At 37.4% G+C, this 20,917-nt stretch overlaps 5 protein-coding genes across 6 annotated transcripts in view; 3 read left to right on the top strand and 2 right to left on the bottom strand.

Annotated features, from left to right (window-relative positions):
* The window catches only part of LOC134814059 (dynein axonemal heavy chain 12-like), a 29,099-nt gene extending 23,724 nt beyond the window's left edge, over positions 1-5,375 (bottom strand). Inside the window, 11 exon segments of the mRNA XM_063822057.1 lie at positions 161-301; positions 527-696; positions 823-930; positions 1,062-1,263; positions 1,666-1,827; positions 2,029-2,145; positions 2,400-2,501; positions 2,614-2,744; positions 2,985-3,078; positions 3,248-3,323; positions 3,623-5,375. Of these exon segments, the coding sequence (XP_063678127.1) occupies positions 161-301; positions 527-696; positions 823-930; positions 1,062-1,263; positions 1,666-1,827; positions 2,029-2,145; positions 2,400-2,501; positions 2,614-2,744; positions 2,985-3,078; positions 3,248-3,323; positions 3,623-5,301 (2,982 nt within the window). The 5' untranslated portion in view covers positions 5,302-5,375.
* A 184-nt stretch (positions 5,376-5,559) lies between these two features.
* On the bottom strand, positions 5,560-7,295 carry LOC134814061 (leucine-rich repeat-containing protein 74B-like). The gene has a single exon (XM_063822059.1). The coding sequence runs from the start codon at positions 7,263-7,265 to the stop codon at positions 5,832-5,834; it is 1,434 nt and encodes a 477-aa protein (XP_063678129.1). The 5' UTR covers positions 7,266-7,295; the 3' UTR covers positions 5,560-5,831.
* A 2,510-nt stretch (positions 7,296-9,805) lies between these two features.
* Positions 9,806-10,921, top strand: LOC134813784 (uncharacterized). The gene has a single exon (XM_063821665.1). The coding sequence runs from the start codon at positions 9,806-9,808 to the stop codon at positions 10,919-10,921; it is 1,116 nt and encodes a 371-aa protein (XP_063677735.1).
* Positions 10,922-11,505: 584 nt separating this feature from the next.
* Positions 11,506-16,143, top strand: LOC134814144 (folate transporter 1-like). The gene is made up of 4 exons (XM_063822184.1): positions 11,506-11,832; positions 11,953-12,408; positions 12,644-12,765; positions 15,142-16,143. The coding sequence occupies exons 1-4, from the start codon at positions 11,530-11,532 to the stop codon at positions 15,608-15,610; spliced, it is 1,350 nt and encodes a 449-aa protein (XP_063678254.1). The 5' UTR covers positions 11,506-11,529; the 3' UTR covers positions 15,611-16,143.
* A 2,127-nt stretch (positions 16,144-18,270) lies between these two features.
* On the top strand, positions 18,271-20,868 carry LOC134813955 (cytochrome b5 domain-containing protein 1-like). Of its 2 annotated transcripts, XM_063821905.1 has the most exons (7): positions 18,275-18,414; positions 18,555-18,631; positions 18,981-19,163; positions 19,295-19,445; positions 19,660-19,786; positions 20,055-20,104; positions 20,320-20,868. In XM_063821905.1, the coding sequence occupies exons 1-7, from the start codon at positions 18,285-18,287 to the stop codon at positions 20,460-20,462; spliced, it is 861 nt and encodes a 286-aa protein (XP_063677975.1). In that variant the 5' UTR covers positions 18,275-18,284; the 3' UTR covers positions 20,463-20,868. The 2 variants fall into 2 exon arrangements, with proteins under 2 accessions (XP_063677976.1, XP_063677975.1); XM_063821906.1 differs by lacking the exon at positions 18,981-19,163 and having other exon boundaries at positions 18,271-18,414.
* The last annotated feature ends 49 nt before the right edge of the window (positions 20,869-20,917 follow it).

The raw sequence follows: 20,917 nt of genomic DNA, 5'->3' as shown, positions 1-20,917 counted from the left end.
TTCAGTAAATTTATGTTATCGCACAAAATTGTGTTCCGCGTCGGCGCAATATTCCAAATTTTAACCTTTGCCACAAGCGTCACACAAAAGATTGAAGTTTAACAGCTGCATGTTATTCATGATAAACACTATATCATGCACACAATTCAACGAATCATACCTTTGGATCATTGGTTACAAATTTCATGGTGTCCCTCCAGTTCTTGTCGACGACCTGGAAAAGTCTGCCTTCTTCTGGCATCTGGGACATGATATCTGGCGAACTGAATATAGGCTCCAGATAAAGCCAGCACGATTGAACCTGTGGAGTTTGATAAGCAATCACCAGAAAATTATGATATGTGATAATACATGCGAAGTCTTATAATTAATCATTGGCAATATATAATGTTTTATGATATTCAGTAAAAATATTAGAAAAATGGTCTGATCCGTTGTAGTACATGTTATCAAGATATAGTACAAGATCAAGAATCAAGATACAGTACAAGATCAAGATACAATAAAAAATCAAAAAGAGACGAACCTTCAACCACTCATCGATAATCTCCTGAGTCAAAATGAGTTTATCCTCCCAATACCGAATTTCTTTTTCAAAAGGTTTGATAAATGGAGATCCTCTCATAGTTTGTGTTTTGATGATCTGATCGTCGAGAGTCGTTTGGATTTCCTCAACAGACGCCAGGATGGAAATACCTGGAATATTATTGAATATTAAGGTCAAACTTTTGGGATTCTAATTATGATCTTGCTGAAAAGTTTTAAACGAACATCTAAAGGAACTAAGTGGAATCCAGATTTCCGAATTTATTGAAAGCTTACCTGAATCTCTGTACTGAGTGGTATTGAAATATATTTCCTCCCACTCGTCTGCCATTTTCTGCATCGCTCGTTCCAAACCGAACTCTTTACTTGCCGCATTACTTATTCCTGAACACACAAACAATAAACGACTCGAAGATATTAACTCGAGCGTTTTGCTTATCCAAAAATTAAACGAAATAGTATAGTTGAAAATAGCTCCCACTCGACCGTTAACCGTAATGTCTTAAAACACAAACCTTCGAATTCCTCCAAAACGGGATCCAGATTATTCTTCAGCATTTTGCGGAGTGTACTGCCCGAGTCGGGGGTAATGTCAAATCCTATGATCTCAGACATTCCATTCCAATGCCTCTGTCTCAGTCCCGGATTACACATGATCGACACCACTGGGAGATTTCCCTTGAAGTCTTTCACACCCTTCTGTACTCTTTGACAAACCTGGGTGTAATAATTAATTAATTAATTGGATCAATTATAAAATTGGAGTACGTGTTATACATGTAATAAAATCTGGTATGATCTGGTCAAATGTGACGAGATGCAATTATAGAGTTTGTTCAGAAGGTAGAGGTGAATTCATTAAGAATGTAATTTGGCCACATTTTAGGATGAAAGTAAACGAGTAGCCGGGCCCCATCGTGCTATGAAGCTGTTGTTACAACTTTAAAGTTAATTACGCCTCAGACAAAGTTATAAATATCGATAAACAAAAGATAAGTTTGTTGAAAACTGTAATATATAAGTTAATTCAGCAATCATCATATTGTATTAAGACGCGTATAAAACCCAGATAATCTGCACCACAGTAATTATAATTGATAACAGTGTTATAAAACTGACCGAATAAGCATCCTGGCTCTGGTCTCCATCCTTCACCACGGCCATAGAGGAGGTTCGTCTGGTAGTTGCTGTCAATTTATCCTTACTGTCCGTCTTCTTGGTCGACTTTGCAAATGTCTTTGTTATTTTGTAGGTTTCTTGCCAGAATTCGTCGACTGCTGCCTGTAAAAAAGAGTGAAATGTTATTTACAAGGGCTGGTAATTGCCTTATAAAGACACAAGTAGCTGATCACTTCAAAAAACACGACTATAATCAAAATGAGTTTGTGATTAACAGGAAAGGTATGGCGATAAGATTAGTTTAAAGGATTAAAAGAAAGTTCACAGAGAAAACAAGTTAAGAAAATAAGAAGTTCACTTCACCTCGACTTCCTCAGGATCCAGCTCCTGGAAGGAACCGTCCATCCACTTCTTTTCGGTTCTCTGCCACTTCAGCACAGTTGTAAACAACTTCTGATATGGCTCCAGCATTGTCGATATCTGTAACGTTAAACATATCAATATTGGAGGACAACTACATGTCATCACATTATCTTTCTAGATAGACAACTGTTTTTCCCCTCTTTTCATATTTCTAATATATATTATATAATCAAGGCTATAGATAGAATCTACTTTAACAACGCTGTTACTCCAATAAATTATAACATAACTTGGACAGTAAATTAAATTGCTGACACTAAAATAGGTGATTAAAATAAAATTTGTTATTTTATTTATTTATTTTCTCGTACTTGATCGATCTCACAGTAGTTGGATATTTCCCATTGGAAAAGTTCCTCTTCTTTGTTGATAAACTCAATTTCTCCAGTCAGCTCGTTTATCTTCTTTTGAACCTGCGACACAAACAGCTCCATTAGTCACAGCTGATACGTGGAACTTGTGGAGCTACTGTTACGTTACCGCTCACAAAATTAAATCTGAGAAATGAATCCCCCAGTTACCTACCTGCATGACATCCTTAACATACTGCTGCATCATGTCCATGTCTCCACAGTCATTGAACTCTTCTACCTTTGTCATTAGTTTAGATAAGTCTAACATCACCTTCTCTCGTCTGTCTCCCAGGTGTGTTTCTCCTGTAGAATGTGTTAGAGTTTAACAAATTTATCTATCTGTATGTAAATAAATGAATAAAGTCAAATTTTATACAGTGATTTATCAATACATATTCATAATGGTCACCTAAAAGAACTTAAAGTTTATTGATGTATAACTAATTTTAAAAAGAGAACAAGTCACCTTATTTGCTGAATGTGTGTAATTTTTTGTAGAGCATATTTTATTGAGTTTAAATGGAAAAACTATGAAAATATTACCTTGTTTCTTCGCTTCTGCGACAATTTCATCGTTCACCTCAAATATTGGGGCAATCTTGGATGGCCAGTTGAGGGTCGTTCTGTTCAAATCAATCTATAAAATATAAAAACATCAACATTGTACTGAGTTTTAGATAGAATTTAACTGGTATATCAAAACCAAGAGGCTCTAAAATACACCACATATTATTCAGTTATCCGAAACCCGACAAAATCATATTCCGTACTTTAATAGAACATAAACAATTCTAATATGTTCTAACCTCATCCTCAGTGAAGATGTAGTGGTCGAGTAAAAAGTGCAGCCTCTTGGCCGCTTCTGAGATGTCCTTTTGTAACCTGAAAAAAATATGGTCAAACAAGCTAAATCTGCATTCTACAGATCAATAGATGAGCATTCTGGTAGGAAGGTGAGGCATGTTTTTTGGCACGTCACTGAAATAACCAATCAGCTTCGACCATTAACCGATCAGACCCCAGAATCACGGTCAAGTGTCAAAAAAATATGCCTCACCTCCCCACCATGCCAGAATCCACATCTATTAATATGATAATTTTCTCTGAAGAATATATAATTATTCATGATAAAATTAAGCAATGTAAAACTATGTAAAACTAATGAAAGATAAAATACTTACTTTGGAATAGTCTCAGTGGTTGCTTTGGTCGTAAATCCGATCAAGTCGATCATGTCTTGTGTGTCCTCAGGCTTCCTTAGGGCTGTCGTCTTTATATTCTCAAACTCGGCAATAATATCGTTGTTATTGTCAATGTGTTGATGCACCAAAGCATCCAGCAGCTGAGAAACCATCTTGTTAGAAATATGCTGCAAGCTACTTTTCAGCTGATCCATGTTCAGATCCACCAACTCGTAGTGACCGTAGCTGTCTTCTAGAGCTATCTCTGAGGTTACAGACTTGAAGTGGACGATCTTATCCAGCTTTAGCTGAAGTTCACACTCTGTTGAGAGGAAATCGTCGATCTCTTTCTGGGCAGTTCCGTCAACTAGATACTGGTATTTGTCTTGAAGTTGCTTCAAATGCTGCCTGGGTTTCTCAAAGTAACCCTTGACACGTTCACTCAGAAGTTTTGTGTTAAGATCAATGATAGTCTCCTGAACAGCAGACTTTACAGGAACGAAAGTTGCAGCTCCCGATAGCCAGGACTGAACACCGGGGACGTTCTGTAAACTTTTACAAACGGTCATAATAACACTCTTGATCATCTCTTCAAGTTCATCTAGCGGAGGAGAGAAACTCATTTCACCATCCTCCAGTACCAGCTGCACTTTGTACAGAGGAAGATTGTCTTGTTCCTTTGGGTCAAAGAGTCCCACCCAGGATTGTATGGTGTTCACCAAGATGGATTGTAGGATGTTTGCCATCAACTGAGAGACACAGTTGTAGAAACTATCTTGTTGGTCCTCTTTTAGATGTGCAAACGATTTCTTGTCATAGAATATGTTGACTACTTCGTGGAACCAAGAATTCATCAACTTTTCCTCGTTCTTTTCACAGTCTAGGATGACGTTGTTTTTCATGTTTTCGGCGTCGATAGGACCCTGTTTTCTGAGATGGGAACAGTCGATCAAGAGGGTAGCCACATACTTCTGACTAAGATTGAGAATAGTCTGCATTGAAGGATGAAGAATGTTGAGTTTCTGAGCAATATTAGCTCGGGAAACTTCATAAGAATTTCTCCAAGGTGTTGAGAAGTCAAGACCCTCTTCATCAAACTTCATCTTAGGTTCGGGAACTTTTCCTCCAGAATCTGGCTTCAGCAGTGTGGTAGCAACATTGTACCTCCTTAAACTGAGCTCATATTCCTTCTCAATTTCGAAATGAAGCGAGTCAATGAGAGGAAAATAAGCTGGCTCTTCTCTCAGGTCAGGTGGAAGCATGGTAAGGATAGACTCCCATGTGTCCTCTGACATTGTAGGTATCGGAGCTGACTGGACACACTTTTTCATGAACTCGTAGTTTAACCTCATTCTCCTATCTTCACTCATCATTTGGTCTGGAAAGGGAGGTGGTCTCTTCCTGGAACTGCCTGCTTCTTCCTCGGGAGGCTTCTCCGCTATCGGCCTGCCCTGCATCCTATTCTGAATTGTAACCTTCTGAAGGTTGGCTGTGGCCTGGCCATGCAGCGTTTTAATCAGCATATCCTGAGTCAGCTTACTTTTTCGGTATTGTGCGAGCTTGGCACGGGTTTTAGCCATCTTTTGTGAGAGGATCGGATCATTGGTAATCCGAGGTAGAGTTGGGATTGGACGTCGGGGAGAGACATAACTGTAAGGGTTAATTGGTTCGCTACTCATTTTATGTTCTTCACATGTCTATCTGATGTGGGTTACAATTTAATTATCGATTCAATATATTAGAAATCAGATATATTTCTAGTGTTCAATTATCAAATTAAAACACTTCAGATCGGTGGTTACACAATTCTGTCCTTTCATAGGATACAATGTAGTATCATAATCATAAAATTTCTGCATGTGCGGATATCTAGAATCAATGAATACATTTTTCAAGATTTTTAAGCAGTTGTCACCTTTGAATTCAGAAAGACAAAATTAGGTAAAAATCTTCCATATACAAATAATTACACTCAATCACATCAAATAGGATTATCTTCAATAATATAAACATTCTTTGGAAAATAAATATCTTGCTTTTCGGTCGACAAAATGTACTCAATACATTACAAAATAAATTAGAAGGAACACTGAATGTCTATTATATTGACTCCAAAATTCTGAATTATGGATAGTTTTTATCCTGATTGGAAGGCCAACAAACTCATCAGAAAAGTGATCTATAAGAATTAGCACAACTTTTAAATTACTTATTCCTTTATATTAGCATTGTATCTGACAAGACACTCATCTAACCATTTTACCTGATCACTGTCTATCAATGTGGTGTAGTTAACACCCTCCTTACCTTCACCATCTAACTGATCTATCAGCATCTCCATATTGTTTTTGTCAAACGGTAAATGTGCTTGCTGGAAGGCTTCATGCAGTACCTCCTTAGAAACCTCCATTGTTTCTTCCTCATCAAATCTCTTGAACACTTCTACTAATTCAAAATGTTTATTATGGCCCAACCAATCTTTAAGGGATGCAATTGGGTTGGGCTTCTTTCTTCCCTCCATGAAGGGTTGATGAATAACTTTTAAATTTGTCAGAATCTGCTTAGCTTCTCTAAGAGCAGCCCACAAATCTTCATTTACTCGTACATTTGTTATGTCGACAGTTTCAATGACAGCACTACTGTTTTTGCCAAAACTTTCCAAAAGCAGACAAGCACCAGATGAAGTAATTGGGTTATGAGCAACGCCAAAATATTTTAAACCTTCATTAGCTTCCACTGCCTTTGCGAGGAATTTGATACCTTCAGCTGTAATTCTGTTATGGCTGACATCCAACCAAGTAAGTATTGTGTTATTTTTAAGAGCTTCTCCAATTGCAACAGCACCCTCATCACCAAATCCATTCCAAGAAAGGTTCATGTGCTTCAACATCACATTGTTCTTTAAACCATTTGCAATTGCAATGGCACCTTTCCTACGTATATTGTTCCATGACAGATTGAGATACTCTAAGCTTTCATTTGCTGCGACAGCTGGTCCAAAAAGAAGCCCTCCTTTTTCTCCAATACAGTTGCGACTCAAATCAAAATGGGTTAGACGGAAATCTTTCATAACCTCAGAAAAATGCTCAATATCTTTGTCTGTAAAACTGTTCCCTGCTAGGTAAACCTCCTTTAAATTAACGTTAATATGGAGCATATCTCCCAAACTTTTAGCTCCTGCTGTTCCAAGCTTGTTTTCACTAAGATCAAGAACAGTTATGTAACAATTTTCTCTCAACATGTTGGCAATATAAAGTCCACCCTCTGCTTCTAGAGCATTATCTGCGAGGTTAAGCTTCAGAACTGTGGTATTGTTAACAAGAGCAAGTGCAATTGCCTTGGTACCTTTTGGTCCAAGTCCATGATGGGACATATGTATTTCACTACCTTGCATATTACGCAAGAAATAACTGACAGGAATGATGTTCAAAGACTTGCATTGATTGACATAAACCTCTCTACCGGTAGTGTCATAGTTTGTTTTCTCCTCTTCGATTTCTAGATCTGTTTCATATCCATCACTAGATGGAGAATCAGCTGGAACATCAGCTCTGGCATCTGACACAATACTTCCTCTCTTTTCTTCCGATGATCTAATGTCCGCCAAGCTGTCAATGACTAGTGGTTCCACTGCCTCTACCATTTTGTTACTGTATTAGCATTGACATCCTGAAATCATAAAATGTTAGACACATATTGCGAGGAAAATTGTTGATCATAAAATATAAGCATAAAAGTGTCAAAAACGTAACATTAGTATCATTACTTGAAAGCAATGCGTCTGCCCTGTATTTCTTGAACAAATGAAGATCACCACCAAGCTAAGATACACTTGTATCTATTCATTTACAATGAACCCAAAAATGTTTCAATCATACCCCAGCAATTTGTGCAACAGAAAAAGTCAAATTAACGATGCTCTAAATTGTTATTTTTGATTGCCGGCAACAAAATATGGATATTTCGTCAATATTTTTCAGATTATTTTGATAGTAAACCCTGGCTCAGAGGCTTATGCAAAAGTAAAGTCCGGATACACCCTGATTTATGTGAACCGAAGGTGGCTCTACAAGATTCAGACTCTATTGACCAGACCCGTTTTGAATGAATCCTGATAATTTTGCTGAGTTGATTATAGAGGTTGCAGCTGCTCATGCTCAACCTCAATGAAGCCCTAAGCTTATCAATAATTCTCAGATAAAGGCCATAAGTATCTAGGATCACTTATTGCTCGATCCTTTTCCCTTCTAAATTGAGGTCTGAATCCTCAAATGTCAAAGGCAATTTTAGTGTTTTAACTTTATGTCCTTAGTAAAATTTTCCCTCAAAGCAAATTTAGCAACCAAAATAGTTTTCAACAACTCAAACCTAATTTCCCATCTTACATCGTATACTTAAAAAATTAGTATGGTGACTAAAACAATATACACAAAAATTCAGCATATTCCCCAACTCAAATATTGGCAGAAACATTTGAAATTCACCCTTTGGCATTAATTGACGATGTCAATTCATTTCAGCTCGGCGCGGCACAGTAGCGCATTTCGCCGATCTATGTTGCATGTGAGAAGCCTCATTGAGTGCGCGGGACGGCACAGTAACGCATCGCGCTACAACCTTTACTTTGGCATTGAGGCTCCAAATTCAAATCTTTGGATAACTTCGCCGCTTCGAAGCGCCGCGCAAACTATCATTCTTACGTACTACGCATCGAAGATCGTTACTTTGTTAATAATTTGCAAAGCAACGATCTGGAAGGGTTGAAATCGTCAATCAATTCAAATTACTTACTGAATCCACAAAGCAAAATTCTTTCACTCACGCCCTTTTGTCTTCCTTGTATCACGTCGTGACCCCCAAAATCGTTTTACCCTTTATCGTTTTTACGATACAGGGTAGCCGCGCACTCGTGCGCGGCGAGTCAGCCTATCGAGGACGAAATTCATGTTCTAACTAACTGTTTACTCTACTCCTCAGTTAGAGAAAAATTTAACTTCCATCCCAAAAATATTACTGACCTAGCCGGTTTGCTATCCGATAAAACACTAGACCCTACAAAATTTACTGCCACAGCAAGAGCAATCCATTCAATTCTCTCTGTGAACGAAAATTTTACAGCCTACTATAAGAGCCCAGATTTCCATTCAAATACTGGCCAATGCATAATGCTATAGGACCTCAAAAATAGTATTATAAAACATTTCTATTTTATCCCTACACATTTGTAAATAATTAGAATTGTGTAACCTTAAATTATTTCAGAATTATAACTATTGTGAATTCAATAAAATAATTATCACTTTTGTATCCTTGCGCGCCTTGTATCCTTGTATCCTATCCTACAACGTATTCACATTGCCATGTGTATACGCGTACTGCGTGACGCAATATAACCAAACGTTATATTGCATTATTTTGTATTTGAACTGGGGCGACATTCGCTCACAGTTCTGCAGAAAAGAAAAAAATTACTGTTGATTCTTTGTGTAGTTTTTGGGCGGATCGAATGTATGTGCGCCGAATTGGGAAAAAATTAATTTTAATTGATAAACTTTGAAAAAAGGTTATTTTAATGCGTGCAAAATTTGGGAAATTACTATTTTTATTCCTTGGTCAATTTTGAATTTATTTTTACTGCTCAAAAGCTGAAGGCCATACAGGTATTATATTTTGAATAGTAGTTTATGCCTTTTTAACAGTAAAATCGCAACAATTAATAGTTCATTATTGGATTTTTCCTATTTTTAATCTGATATAAATATTTATTGTTATATTATAGCAACCACATTTTAATTTTTTTCCTTTAAACTTTTGTTTCTCTATTTTTAGTTTGAGCTCCTCAAGTATGGTGGGAGTGCGCTATGTGTCCATTACGCCAAAATCATCAACACCTGCTTTGAAGAGAACCTGTTCCTTGACGCTGTTGGAGAATGTTTCATCACCCCTCTTCAAAAGCCTGGCAAGACTCCTGGTGAACTGAAAAGCCTCAGACCCCTGACATTATGTAACTGTGCTCGTAAGCTGCTATCCCTCATTACACTCAGGAGAATTGAAGCAAAGGTAGACGCTTACACAGGTCCATGGCAAGCTGCCTACAAGCAGAAGAGAAGCTGTGGAGACCTGGTATGGTGTCACCGTATGTTGATCAGCATCGTAAAAGAAAGAGAGTGGTCTTTCCACAAGATGGGCCTAGACATGTCCAGTGCCTTCGATACTATCAGTAGGCAGACTGTGCTCAACCTCCTAGAGGACGCAGGGTGCACAAGAGATGAGATCAGACTAGTGAGATTCCTCCTGAGCAACACCAAGATCAAGGTGCGAGTCAACAACGCTACCTCCCTTGAATTCATCAGCACCAACGGAGGACCCCAAGGTGATAGTGTTTCAGGCCTCTGTTTCACAATCACTCTAGCTGGTGCCTGCTACCACCTGCGTGCCGTGACGCTGCGCCCAACCCCTCCTATTAACCCTAGCGGCATGCCTGAAGAAGATGCCTACTCTGATGACATCGACTATCTTGGTGAAGACAAAGATACTCTAGAAGCCCTCCTCCCTATCGCTACTAAGGTGTTCAAAGAGTGGAATCTGAATATTAATGAATCAAAGACAGAGTTTGTACACGTCTACATAGCTGGGAAAGATGAGGTCATGGATGATGGTAAACCCCTTAGAATGAATGAAGAATGGTGCAGTAGCAAGTTGTTGGGTTCTCTGCTAGAAAGTAGGAAAGATGTCACCAGAAGAATCATGTTAGCCAATGTAGCATTCCAGAACTTCAAGGAGGTCTGGTGCCAGAGTAAGATCCCCCTACAGAAGAAGCTGAAGGTCTATGAGGCCCAAGTAGTATCTATCCTCATGTATAACTCTAGTTGCTGGGGAATGCCTAAATCGTACTGGGACAAACTAGATGCATGTCACCGTAACCACCTCAGAAAGATCATGAATGTCAGCTGGCCACGCAGTATGATGTCCAAAGATACCCTCTACAAACAGAGTAACTCTACCCCTATGTCCGAGCGTGCTGAGTTATCTAGGTGGAAGATGCTAGGACACATACTGAGGAGCGATGAAAGATCACCAGCTCAAGCTGCTCTGTGCTTTGCTGTCGAGATGTGTAGTGAAGTTGGTAGACTCTGGGCTCACAGACGTAACCTCCTACACCACCTGAAGGTTGACCTCTGGAAGCGTTTCATCTTGCTGGAGTCGTATGATGATATTCTTCACTTGAGAGAACTTGCTAGTAACCGTGGTTATTGGAGTAAATTATTCGATTTTATACTTGAGTACAAGTCGATTTGACTTTTGGGACATATAATCTTACAAAGGATCACGTTCAGGTTCTAAATTATTTTAGGATTGTTGACATTTGTAAGATTGACATGTTTGATAATAATATTTTTAGTTTGCTGAGAATGTATTGAAAATAAGTTGTAAGTTTATAACCTACCAGGACGCGCGCCGAGTTGGACTCGTCGACAGTCTTGTATTAATTGGAACAAATATTTTACGAGTATCACCCGTTAAAAAATAAGATAATAATTTATTGTACAGGGTGGGCTAAAAGTCAGTGCACATACGTTGGCCGTTATAGCTCAGTCACTGAGTGCCTGATTGAGATAATTCTTTTTGGCAGGACTTACTATGACCACTCATTCAAGGAATATGTCAAATCAAAGAATCAGTAAAACAAAATTTAAGTAAAACAAAATTTAAATTTTATTGCCATTACAATGAATAATGATATCATATTAAATATAAGTAGACATAAGTATAAGACCCAACGTATGTGCACTGACTTTTGGCCTCCTATATAATATCTTTCACATGCACATGTCACTGGTTCACCCATATTTACTTGAACTATTCACTACAATTCTAACTACTTGTAGGATGGACTAACAAGAAATATGATTGGCAACAGGCTAGCAGTTCCAATTTTGCTTCTCTATGTCTTCTTCAGGGACTTTCGACCATCAGAGCCATTTCTTACACCGTTTCTAAATGAAACAAAAGGCTTTACAAAGCATGAAATTAACAACATGATATACCCTGTATGGAGTTACTCTCAGCTTCCTATATTCATATTGGTACTGGCCTTCACAGATGCTGTACGTTACCTACCTATGATATGGTTAGGTGCATTGGGTTATGTTGCAACATGGCTGTTGCTTATTTTTGGGACAACCGTCAAATTGATGCAGCTTATGCAGGTACATTTCGAAACTTTGATTAATAAAATGTTATGTATTTTCATTCTAAAAGAGGTTGTGATGAAAGCAGTGTGTTTAGTTTTATTTTACTTACACTCTTATATTCATACAAATTTTCAGGTTACATACGCCATTGGAACTGCATGTGAAGTTGCTTACAAGTCTTATGTTTTTGTTGCTGTTACAAAGGAAGAGTACAGTACAGTTAGTTTATACCTTGCTGGCTCAACTCTCTTTGGACGATCAATGTCCTCTTTTGCTTCTCAAATCCTTCACGACTATGCTGACATTTCATTTATGCAGCTCAATTACATAAGTCTTGCCTCTGTGTCTTTGGCTCTGATATTAGCGTTAGTCATTCCTGCACCTCTAAATTTCGTTGGGTTGAATGAGAATTCAACAATTCAGCCTACGTCTGATCAGGACCAGCTCATCTTAGATGATGATATAAGCATGATACAAAAGGTCAAAGAAAAGTTTCTGAGGGGGAAAGTAAATGTTATGTTATCATACAAATCATTGCAAACTAGGAGGTGGGCCTATTGGGCCATTGTCACCTCAGCTTTATACTTTATGGTGAGTTGAAATTTATTCCTCGAAACGTTTTTTTGCACAATTTACTTTAAAACAAACTGTCACACTATCAATTTTATGAAAATACAACTAAGTTTTATTGGTAAAATGGTTTTTTATATTCGTTGAAAGACGAAGATAAAATGTATTTTGATACTACAGGAGGTTGTTCGTTATAATAATATGTATGCGATTGTATAATTATTAAACGTTTTCTTATTTAGACTACTTATAACAGGTTGGCAACAGTGCACAATCCCTGTGGAAAGACTTGGAGAATGGAAAGAAAAAGCGGTTCAATGGTTATGTGATTGGTGTGACTGGTCTGTTAAGTAGCTTAACTTCCTGGATTCTAACAAGGTACAGGGTGGGCCAAAAGTCAGTACCCATACGTTGGCCTTAATAGCTCCGCCGTGTTTTATATTTGAGAGCTGTTGCTTTGCAGATGGCATACTGTACTTACTGGTTCGAGGATTCCGTCGTCAAAATTTGAAAATTCGAATATTTTAGACCACACCCATTCAATATTAAAACACCTATATTGTTTTCTCTGAACATGCTGAACGCCTAATTTTTTAGAGACGGTAGATTATTAAATGTTGCATATGATCTGAAAACATGAGGCAAAACGGATTAGAAATGACGAAGTTATCAAGCATTTTCTGTATCTCGTTAACAATATTGACTGGGTGATTATGTGACACCGTGACACGACACCTTAATTGGGCACCCTTAACAATTCCCATAATGTTTAACGGGGTAGTTAACGGGGGCACCTTATCACGTGATTAGGTAATCCAATCACCTGATCACACGTAATGAATAAACTCGTTATGCTTCATATCTCGGTCATCTGAGAAGCTACAGTTCTAATTCTTTCAGGACAAACGTAATTCGAATGGCCAAACACAATTCAATAACATTTAGCTTGATCCGACTATCCAAACTATCAAATAAATGTGAAAATGAACCTCCATTTGAAAAAAATGAGCGCGAATATTTTTCGAGTTGACAAATTCCTCGAACCAGTGGTGGTACTAAGTCATACCAGAAAGAAGTATTTAAATTGGGCACTCAGTGACTGAGCTATAAAGGCCAACGTATGGGTACTGACTTTTGGCCACTGCAGTTCGCAGTAAACCAAATCAGTTCGCAGTAAACCAATTCAGTTCGCAGTAAACCAATTTCAGTTCGCAGTAAACCAATTCAGTTCGCAGTAAACCAATTCAGTTCGCAGTAAACCAATTTGTATTCAGTTCGCAGTAAACCAATTTGTATCAGTTCGCAGTAAACCAATTTGTATTTGCACTGTTTTTTAGCTCGCTTATCAGTGATCGTTATCAGTGAAAGTGTTACTCGCCACGTCGACTTTCAACAGCGCCGACTGTGTAGCATGGATTTTTCAGTGGACCGGCTCAACGCGATGGACCATGAGATGACATCAGAAATTCAGAAAATATTCAAGGTTGCCAATGTTTCATGTAGATCTGACTTTACTGAGACCGCTTTAATGAAACTTAACAAAAATCCACTCGTCAAAATCATCGGCAGCTTAATGAAATTGGCGGAGAAGAATATTGAACTTTGTAAAAGTGCTGCTGGGAAAATTGATGTCATGAAATCGGAGAAAATAGCGGATCAGAAACTAATTATTGAAACTCAACAAGGACAGATGAATTCAGTTCAGGAGACAGTTAAATCAGAAATGAAAAGTTGGACGGATGTTGTCAAGAAAAACACTGCTCAGCGTCCTAGCGGGAAACCTTTAACAGAAAACTCTATCAAACAAGCCGTCAGGACTGTAAATGAAGAGAAGAAACGATCGAAGTACTTGATGATCTACGGTTGCCATGAAAGTGATAAAGAAGCCGATTTTGAGCTCAACAAAGTTGTCAAGGACATACTTTACGGAACTGACGCTTTCCCCGTGCTCCGCACTGGTGAGGTCTACAGAATCGGAAGGAAGGAACCGGGTAAGAATAGGCCTATCAAGGTCGAATTTGGTTGTGCCAGTGAGGTAGACTTGATTTTGATGCGTGCACGAAACCTCAGAGACAGTGACTCTTTCAAACATGTTTATTTGGGACCGGACAGAACCAAAGAGGAACAGCTTGCGCATAGTAAACTTGTTAAGGAGATGAAACAGATGATCCAGAAAGACTCAAATAAACATTATTTCATACGCGACAGAAAGATCTGCACGGCTGATAAAACCTTATCATCTCAAAGTCAAACGTCCCAAAGCTCCTGATAAGAGTTAATGTATGATGTATGTTGAGTGTTATTTGGTGCTGACTGGAGTTGCCGTGTGTAGATTTACCACTTTTTACAATTAATAACTGAACCGCGTTGAAAGCTTATTTTAATTTAGTGTGTTTTTTTCAGTGCTGAGACTGGTAAATGTTAAAGTAACAGAACCTGAACTGCAACTCATATTTTTATGCTATTTTCTAGTTACGTCGACACACAAGGCTAAATAGTTTTCGGAGGCTTGCTAGAATTTTATTCTCTATGTTTCTCTATAATTTTATATTGTATGTTTTTTTATATTTCGGTACAGACCAGCGCCCATTGGGCGTATTCAATCAATCATTATAACAATATCGTGTTGCACAGTGCACTGAGTGCATTCTAGAAACCACTTTGCTAATTGTCTGGTTAATTTGATTTTGATACACCTATTTGATACACCTATCCAGCCACTACCTGCTATATTAACCCATCAATTTTATCCAGGTACTCAAGATCGGTAGAACACACAAAAGCATCTGTTCTAGCTGTGCTGACACTGGCTCTAGCACTGACAACACTCCTTCCAACCATTCTACAAAACCTCTACCTTGCATATGTCTGTGATGCTGCCTTCAACATCATAACCTCGTCCTGCATGACAATAGCCCTGTTCAAGATAGCCCACTCCCTCACCACGAATCTGTATGGCTTTGTGGTAGGAGTGAACGCGTGTGTAGCTGGAACGCTCGATCTTCTGGTTACTTTCATTGTGATTGATGAGCGAGTTCTGAGTTTCAACCCACGGCAGCAATACTTGGTTTACACGGGTTTTGCAGTTGTGTGTGTTCTGGCCTATTTTGGTTACAAGTTTGTCACTTTGCTGCAGGGAGGTAATGCGGTGGAACTCAGACAAGGAAATCTCACTGGGTTTGTGGAGGATGGGAGATCTGATGATGGAGTTTTGGATGCCTAATTATGCTTTTTTTTTACTGACAAACTTGCTTTAAGTTTAAATACCGGATTTGGTTTTGATGTCTGTAGTGACAAGAATTTAATTGTGTTGTTATTCGAAATTTTTCTTTCAAACTGTTAAACAAATGATTTTTTATCGAATATGTTAAGTGTGTAATGTATAAAAACTAAATAGATAAATAAATTAAATGAAGTTGTGCGAAAAAGTTCTGACAAACTTTCTTATTTTCTGGCCCTGTAAATTTTTGGTTAACCCTCTTTAGTTACTCTCGATAACTGACTGGAAACTCTTTTTATGTTTGTTACTGCGTGACTTGACCTGAGTACTTTTAAATGATTATTTCTTTTAAATATTTTGTTTGGTTTTGTTTATGAATATATTGAAGAACTTAACGACTCTTTACTTATGAATGTTTTGAAAGAATCGCTGTTTTTTTAATTTGAAAATTAATTATTTTTATGTTTTTTTAATTTGAATATTACGTAATTATTATAAAAATAAATGTGTTATGATTGTAAAATTTGTTTTTCTCATTACTGTGCTTTTTATTGATCCGACTACTGGGATATTTACAATTCACATCTATCAATTTCAACATTTAATTTCTAATATCTGCAACTCATCGCAATAACTTTCCATTCAAATTCTTTTCTTTCACAGAAAAGGAATCATGCCTGGAGAAATCGACTGGGCAGCTCTCCTTGAAGGACAAGATCCAACACCAGATGACCCTTACGACATATCCGGGCTAATCTCCCTAGACTCAGACATTTCAATAAGCGGCTCCACAGCCACTGCCCAAACCAGAACCCCAACCCCCACTGACACCCGGGACAGATCTCATAGTATAAGCGAGCGTCACTCTTACTCCTTCATGAATCTGCAATCTGTTAACGATCTCCTGGGTCCTGTCCTGTCACCTTCCCCCGAGCTACATGCCACTAAATCAGCCTCCAGCATCAAGAGTAACGTTACTTTCTCCGAGTATGAGCCGGAGGTTTTTAACGTTGCTGAGGAGATTAATTTGCTGTCCATTGGGGACTTGTTACCCGAGGAGCAGTTGGAGGGAGAGGAGACGTTCAATGAGAGTAAATATTACAGTTCAGATAAGTTTACTGAAGCATACAGTGAGTCAGATGAGGGTGATGCTGCTCCTTCTGTTATAGAGGAAGAACAGGAGACGGAGGCATATTCGGAGGATGATGACATCTCTGAAGAGATAAAAACTAAAAGCGATGGCTGGAAAAGCGTTAAGGAAAGGATGCTGAACAAAGGCAATAAAATCCCTGTATTTATGGTGGGTCCAAAAAAGAAAAGCTGCATAGGGACCTTTCCTTCTCCAGATCAATGGATAAAACTGAGCTTTCTCAGATTATGTCCGGGAAAACCTCGAAAACCTCAATTATAAGTGAGGTTAATACCCGGAAATCATCTGATGTAAGCGAGAAATCTCCAACTAAAACATATAACTACTCAAGCTTCACCGAGGACGTCACAACCATATCTGATTCTTCAGAACTAGAAACAGTCACAAAATCTCGGACTTCACTAACAGAAATCAGATTCGAACCTCCCTGCTGTGGGTGTAAATGTAAAAATCAGAGAGCAGACATGAACATGAGACCCATACCACTCTTCAGTGGTATGACTCTGGACTCCAAAACTCTTGAAGAACTGTCTGCTATGAACCCTGATAAGATAGCCCTTCTGAACATGATGAAGGCACAGTATAACCTCACTAGAGGTTTAATTGACATCACCTCTAATATACTGAACTCTGAAATTGAGAATTGCAAGCCGACCAGCCGATATACCACCTATGAGGAAACGAAGGAGTACATCAAAAAACATCAGCCCTATGGAAGGAAAGAAAGAAAGAGGTCTGATAAGAAATCTAAAGACAATGTTATATCAGGGAAGTCTTCTGGAAGTACTACAGTACCGAAAAGAAACAAACCAAAAAAATCAAAATCAAGAGGTTGATAACATGGTTTTTATATCATATTATTTGTGGGCTGTTTTAAATTAGATCCGTTACACGCTATAAAAGCTACACTGTTCTCATATTATCTGAATAAATAATTTAAAAGTAGGTTTTTTTCTAGAAAAGTATTACATAGTCATAATTGAATTTGGATTTTGGAAATATTTGACTTGATTACTACTTCGTTTACAAAGTTTTTGCTGACCGAAGAATTTTAATAGCTTTACAGTATGACGTGAGAATTTTATTTATCAAAAATGCGATTCCATAATGTACATAATTTATGTATAATATGATATATTTTTGCTATTTTTTGAAGACTATTGCAAATATTGTGCAATTGCGATATTTTAATTATTATCTTAAGCAATGATTTAATACTGAAGGGAAGGTGAATCAACATTTTTCTGAAATGTGATAGTAAATAATCAATTTGCTTATTTTGCCTCCAAAAATATGTATGTATAAATGAATATGATCATTTTATAAAATTGAATCGGACTCTTTTAATATACGTGATATTTTGCGTTAGGCGTTCGTTGGAAATAAGGCATTGTTTACATGCTAATTAATTGTATATGTATACATCACTAATCACTATTTGTTATGATTTCGCCTTATAAGTTAACATCAGTTTCGCATTCCTATTAATTATTAATTATCTTACAATTACTTATAACCTACTTTAAGATGGCGCCGACTTACAAGCAGCGTTACTACACTCCACTGGAAGTTGAACAACATTCTTCCAGCAAGGATCTCTGGGTCAGCTTCTTGGGAAAAGTTTACAATTTGACCCCGCTTGTGGAGAAGAACGGTGGTAAATTATTTAGACACTGTGACTTTGTAATTTTAAGAGTACAGGGAATCTGGCTTCTTGGAATAATTTGTTGTTTATTCTTCTAAACTGCTTGACCGTTTTATCAAGATTCTCATATTCATTGATATCTACTTTTTCAGGTAACATTCTATTGAAACCCATACTAAACGCTGGTGGAAAAGATATTTCACACTGGTTCAACACCAATGGAACTAATGTAAGTGATCAAATATTTCATTTTAATGAATCATGCGACCTGAAGCTGACCCTGAACTACTCTTTATACAACCTAAAATCATAACACTTGTTGCACGCAATAAGATACACGGACAGTTAATTCCCGGTGTTGGGATGACCTGCTTATCTCCTTTTTACTAATCCTACGCCACTTCGTTGGTTTCACATGGTTTATATACTTCTAGAACGAAATTAAAAATGTATGTAGGAAAAACTTTAACAATACCTTCAGATGTATTTTGTTTAAACTGAGTGGAGACGCTCATTTTGTCCTCCTAACATAAAAATCACATTTTCATTTATATATCACACTCATTCACATTTCACAGTGCGAGCCACTACCACCTCCACCATTCGAGAAAAATGGACACAGTAATTCAACTGTTGAAATATCAACATCACCAAGTTCTCAACACTCATCACCAACTAATGATAATGACAAAACTGAAATGACAAAACTGCATCAAATTAATAACGCAGAGTCTCTAGAGTGTTTCGCTGAAATCGACAAAGTAACATCTTATGTTCTATTTCGTTTCGTTGTATATCAAGAATTTTTTCGAGTAAATATGTTATCATTGGATAAATTTTAATTATTTTATTATTTCCTTTATTCTAACTGATCCTACTTTCTCTCCCTCAGAAGTCAGATTTTGACCCCCAAATCCGGACTCACATAGACGGAAAGACGGGCTGTGAAGTGCCGTATACACCACAAGGTCGCTTTATTCACATTCCTCCACCCTATCCTAGTGCTTCTTGGGCCAATGACTTCGGTACTCCTTGGTGGAAAGGTATTTTCTCTAAATTCCTAACTTCCCCCAGAAATGGAGGTTTTTTCGCTGCCACAAATTTACTTGAGATTTTTACCATTCTCGTGATATCATGATATTTTTGGGCCAGGACATGCGATTTGTTAGCAAAAGAGAAAATTATGGATCAATGGTAAATATTTCTTATCACATTATATTTTACAATTTAAACTCACAACTAAATTCGTTCCCCTAGATGAGAGCTACTGTATTGGACACCTGTCGACAAAGACTAGGAAGATAAGGATAATCAACACACTGACTTCACAAGAACACACTCTGGAGGTTTGCAGTGAGGAAACTCTGGAGGAAATACTCAACAGGTAAGAACACTCTCTGGGGAAATACAATGAGGAAAAACTGGAGGAACAAAATATACATTTAAAAAAATATCTTATGTATTGAAAGGCTGTAAACATTAAGATTTAGCTTTATTTTATTATTTGTCATTTTTATCATCGTTTATAATTATGAACGTTATTCACACATACATTGTCATTTATTAAAGCATTAACTATTATTGACAAACCAACAATTTCATTAATATAAGACCCTCCATAATCAATGAATAATTATTAATCTCCTAATCAGGTTTTACAAGTACAATAAACATGCTGCCAGCTATACCTGGAAATATAACGGTAAATAAAGTCACTTTATTATTATTATACCCTAAATAGGTTAAACAAATATATATATGTACAAACTTATAAAGCTATTAATTTATTTGCGAATGGATGAAAGAACCTAAACGAAAAAGAGTTAAAAGAAATGAGAATAAATTTGTAATTAAAATTTTCGATGACATTCTCATAAAATATCGGACCAAATATAATTAAAAATCTGTGCTATTCAGGGACGAACCTAACGATGACGAAGACACTTGAACAGAACGGTGTTAAAGATGAGGATGAGGAGTTCTACGAGCTTAACTTTAACGAGGAGGACTGGTTACCCGCTATCCATATCTATTTCAACGACGACTTGACCGAGGCTTGAACAGGACTTGTTCAAGGCCTAAAATAGACTAGCTCGAGGCTTGAAATAGACTTGCTTGAGACTTGAGCAAGGTTTTGAGGAAGCACTAAGGAGATTGGAGATATCCGATGTGGTTTTTCAGATTTCACCCATGCATTCAGATTTTAACTTAAGTCACTACTCTGTTTGTTCAGATATAAACTATAAATTGGGAATATTTGTGTGCGGGCATCTAACAAAAACATGTGAGGTTTTTGCTCCTTTTGAGAATTTTATTAAATCCACATTCCACAAAGATCATTTTGATGGATAAATGAACTAAACCTGTCATTAACAACTAGTAACTTCAGATTCTTTCAGGTTGTAAATTTCTGTAAACTTGTAAATAACAATATTTAATATGAATTCTCAAAAACAATTCTTTCAATCCACTCCGCACCTCTCTTACTCCCTTTTTCATTACAAGATAATCTCAG

This window comes from Bolinopsis microptera, chromosome 4 (assembly GCF_026151205.1).
Source record: "Bolinopsis microptera isolate Bmic1 chromosome 4, MBARI_Bmic_1.0, whole genome shotgun sequence".
NCBI lineage: Eukaryota > Metazoa > Ctenophora > Tentaculata > Lobata > Bolinopsidae > Bolinopsis > Bolinopsis microptera.
Note: the sequence above shows the minus strand (reverse complement) of the source record. Positions and strands in the feature narration are given on the sequence as shown.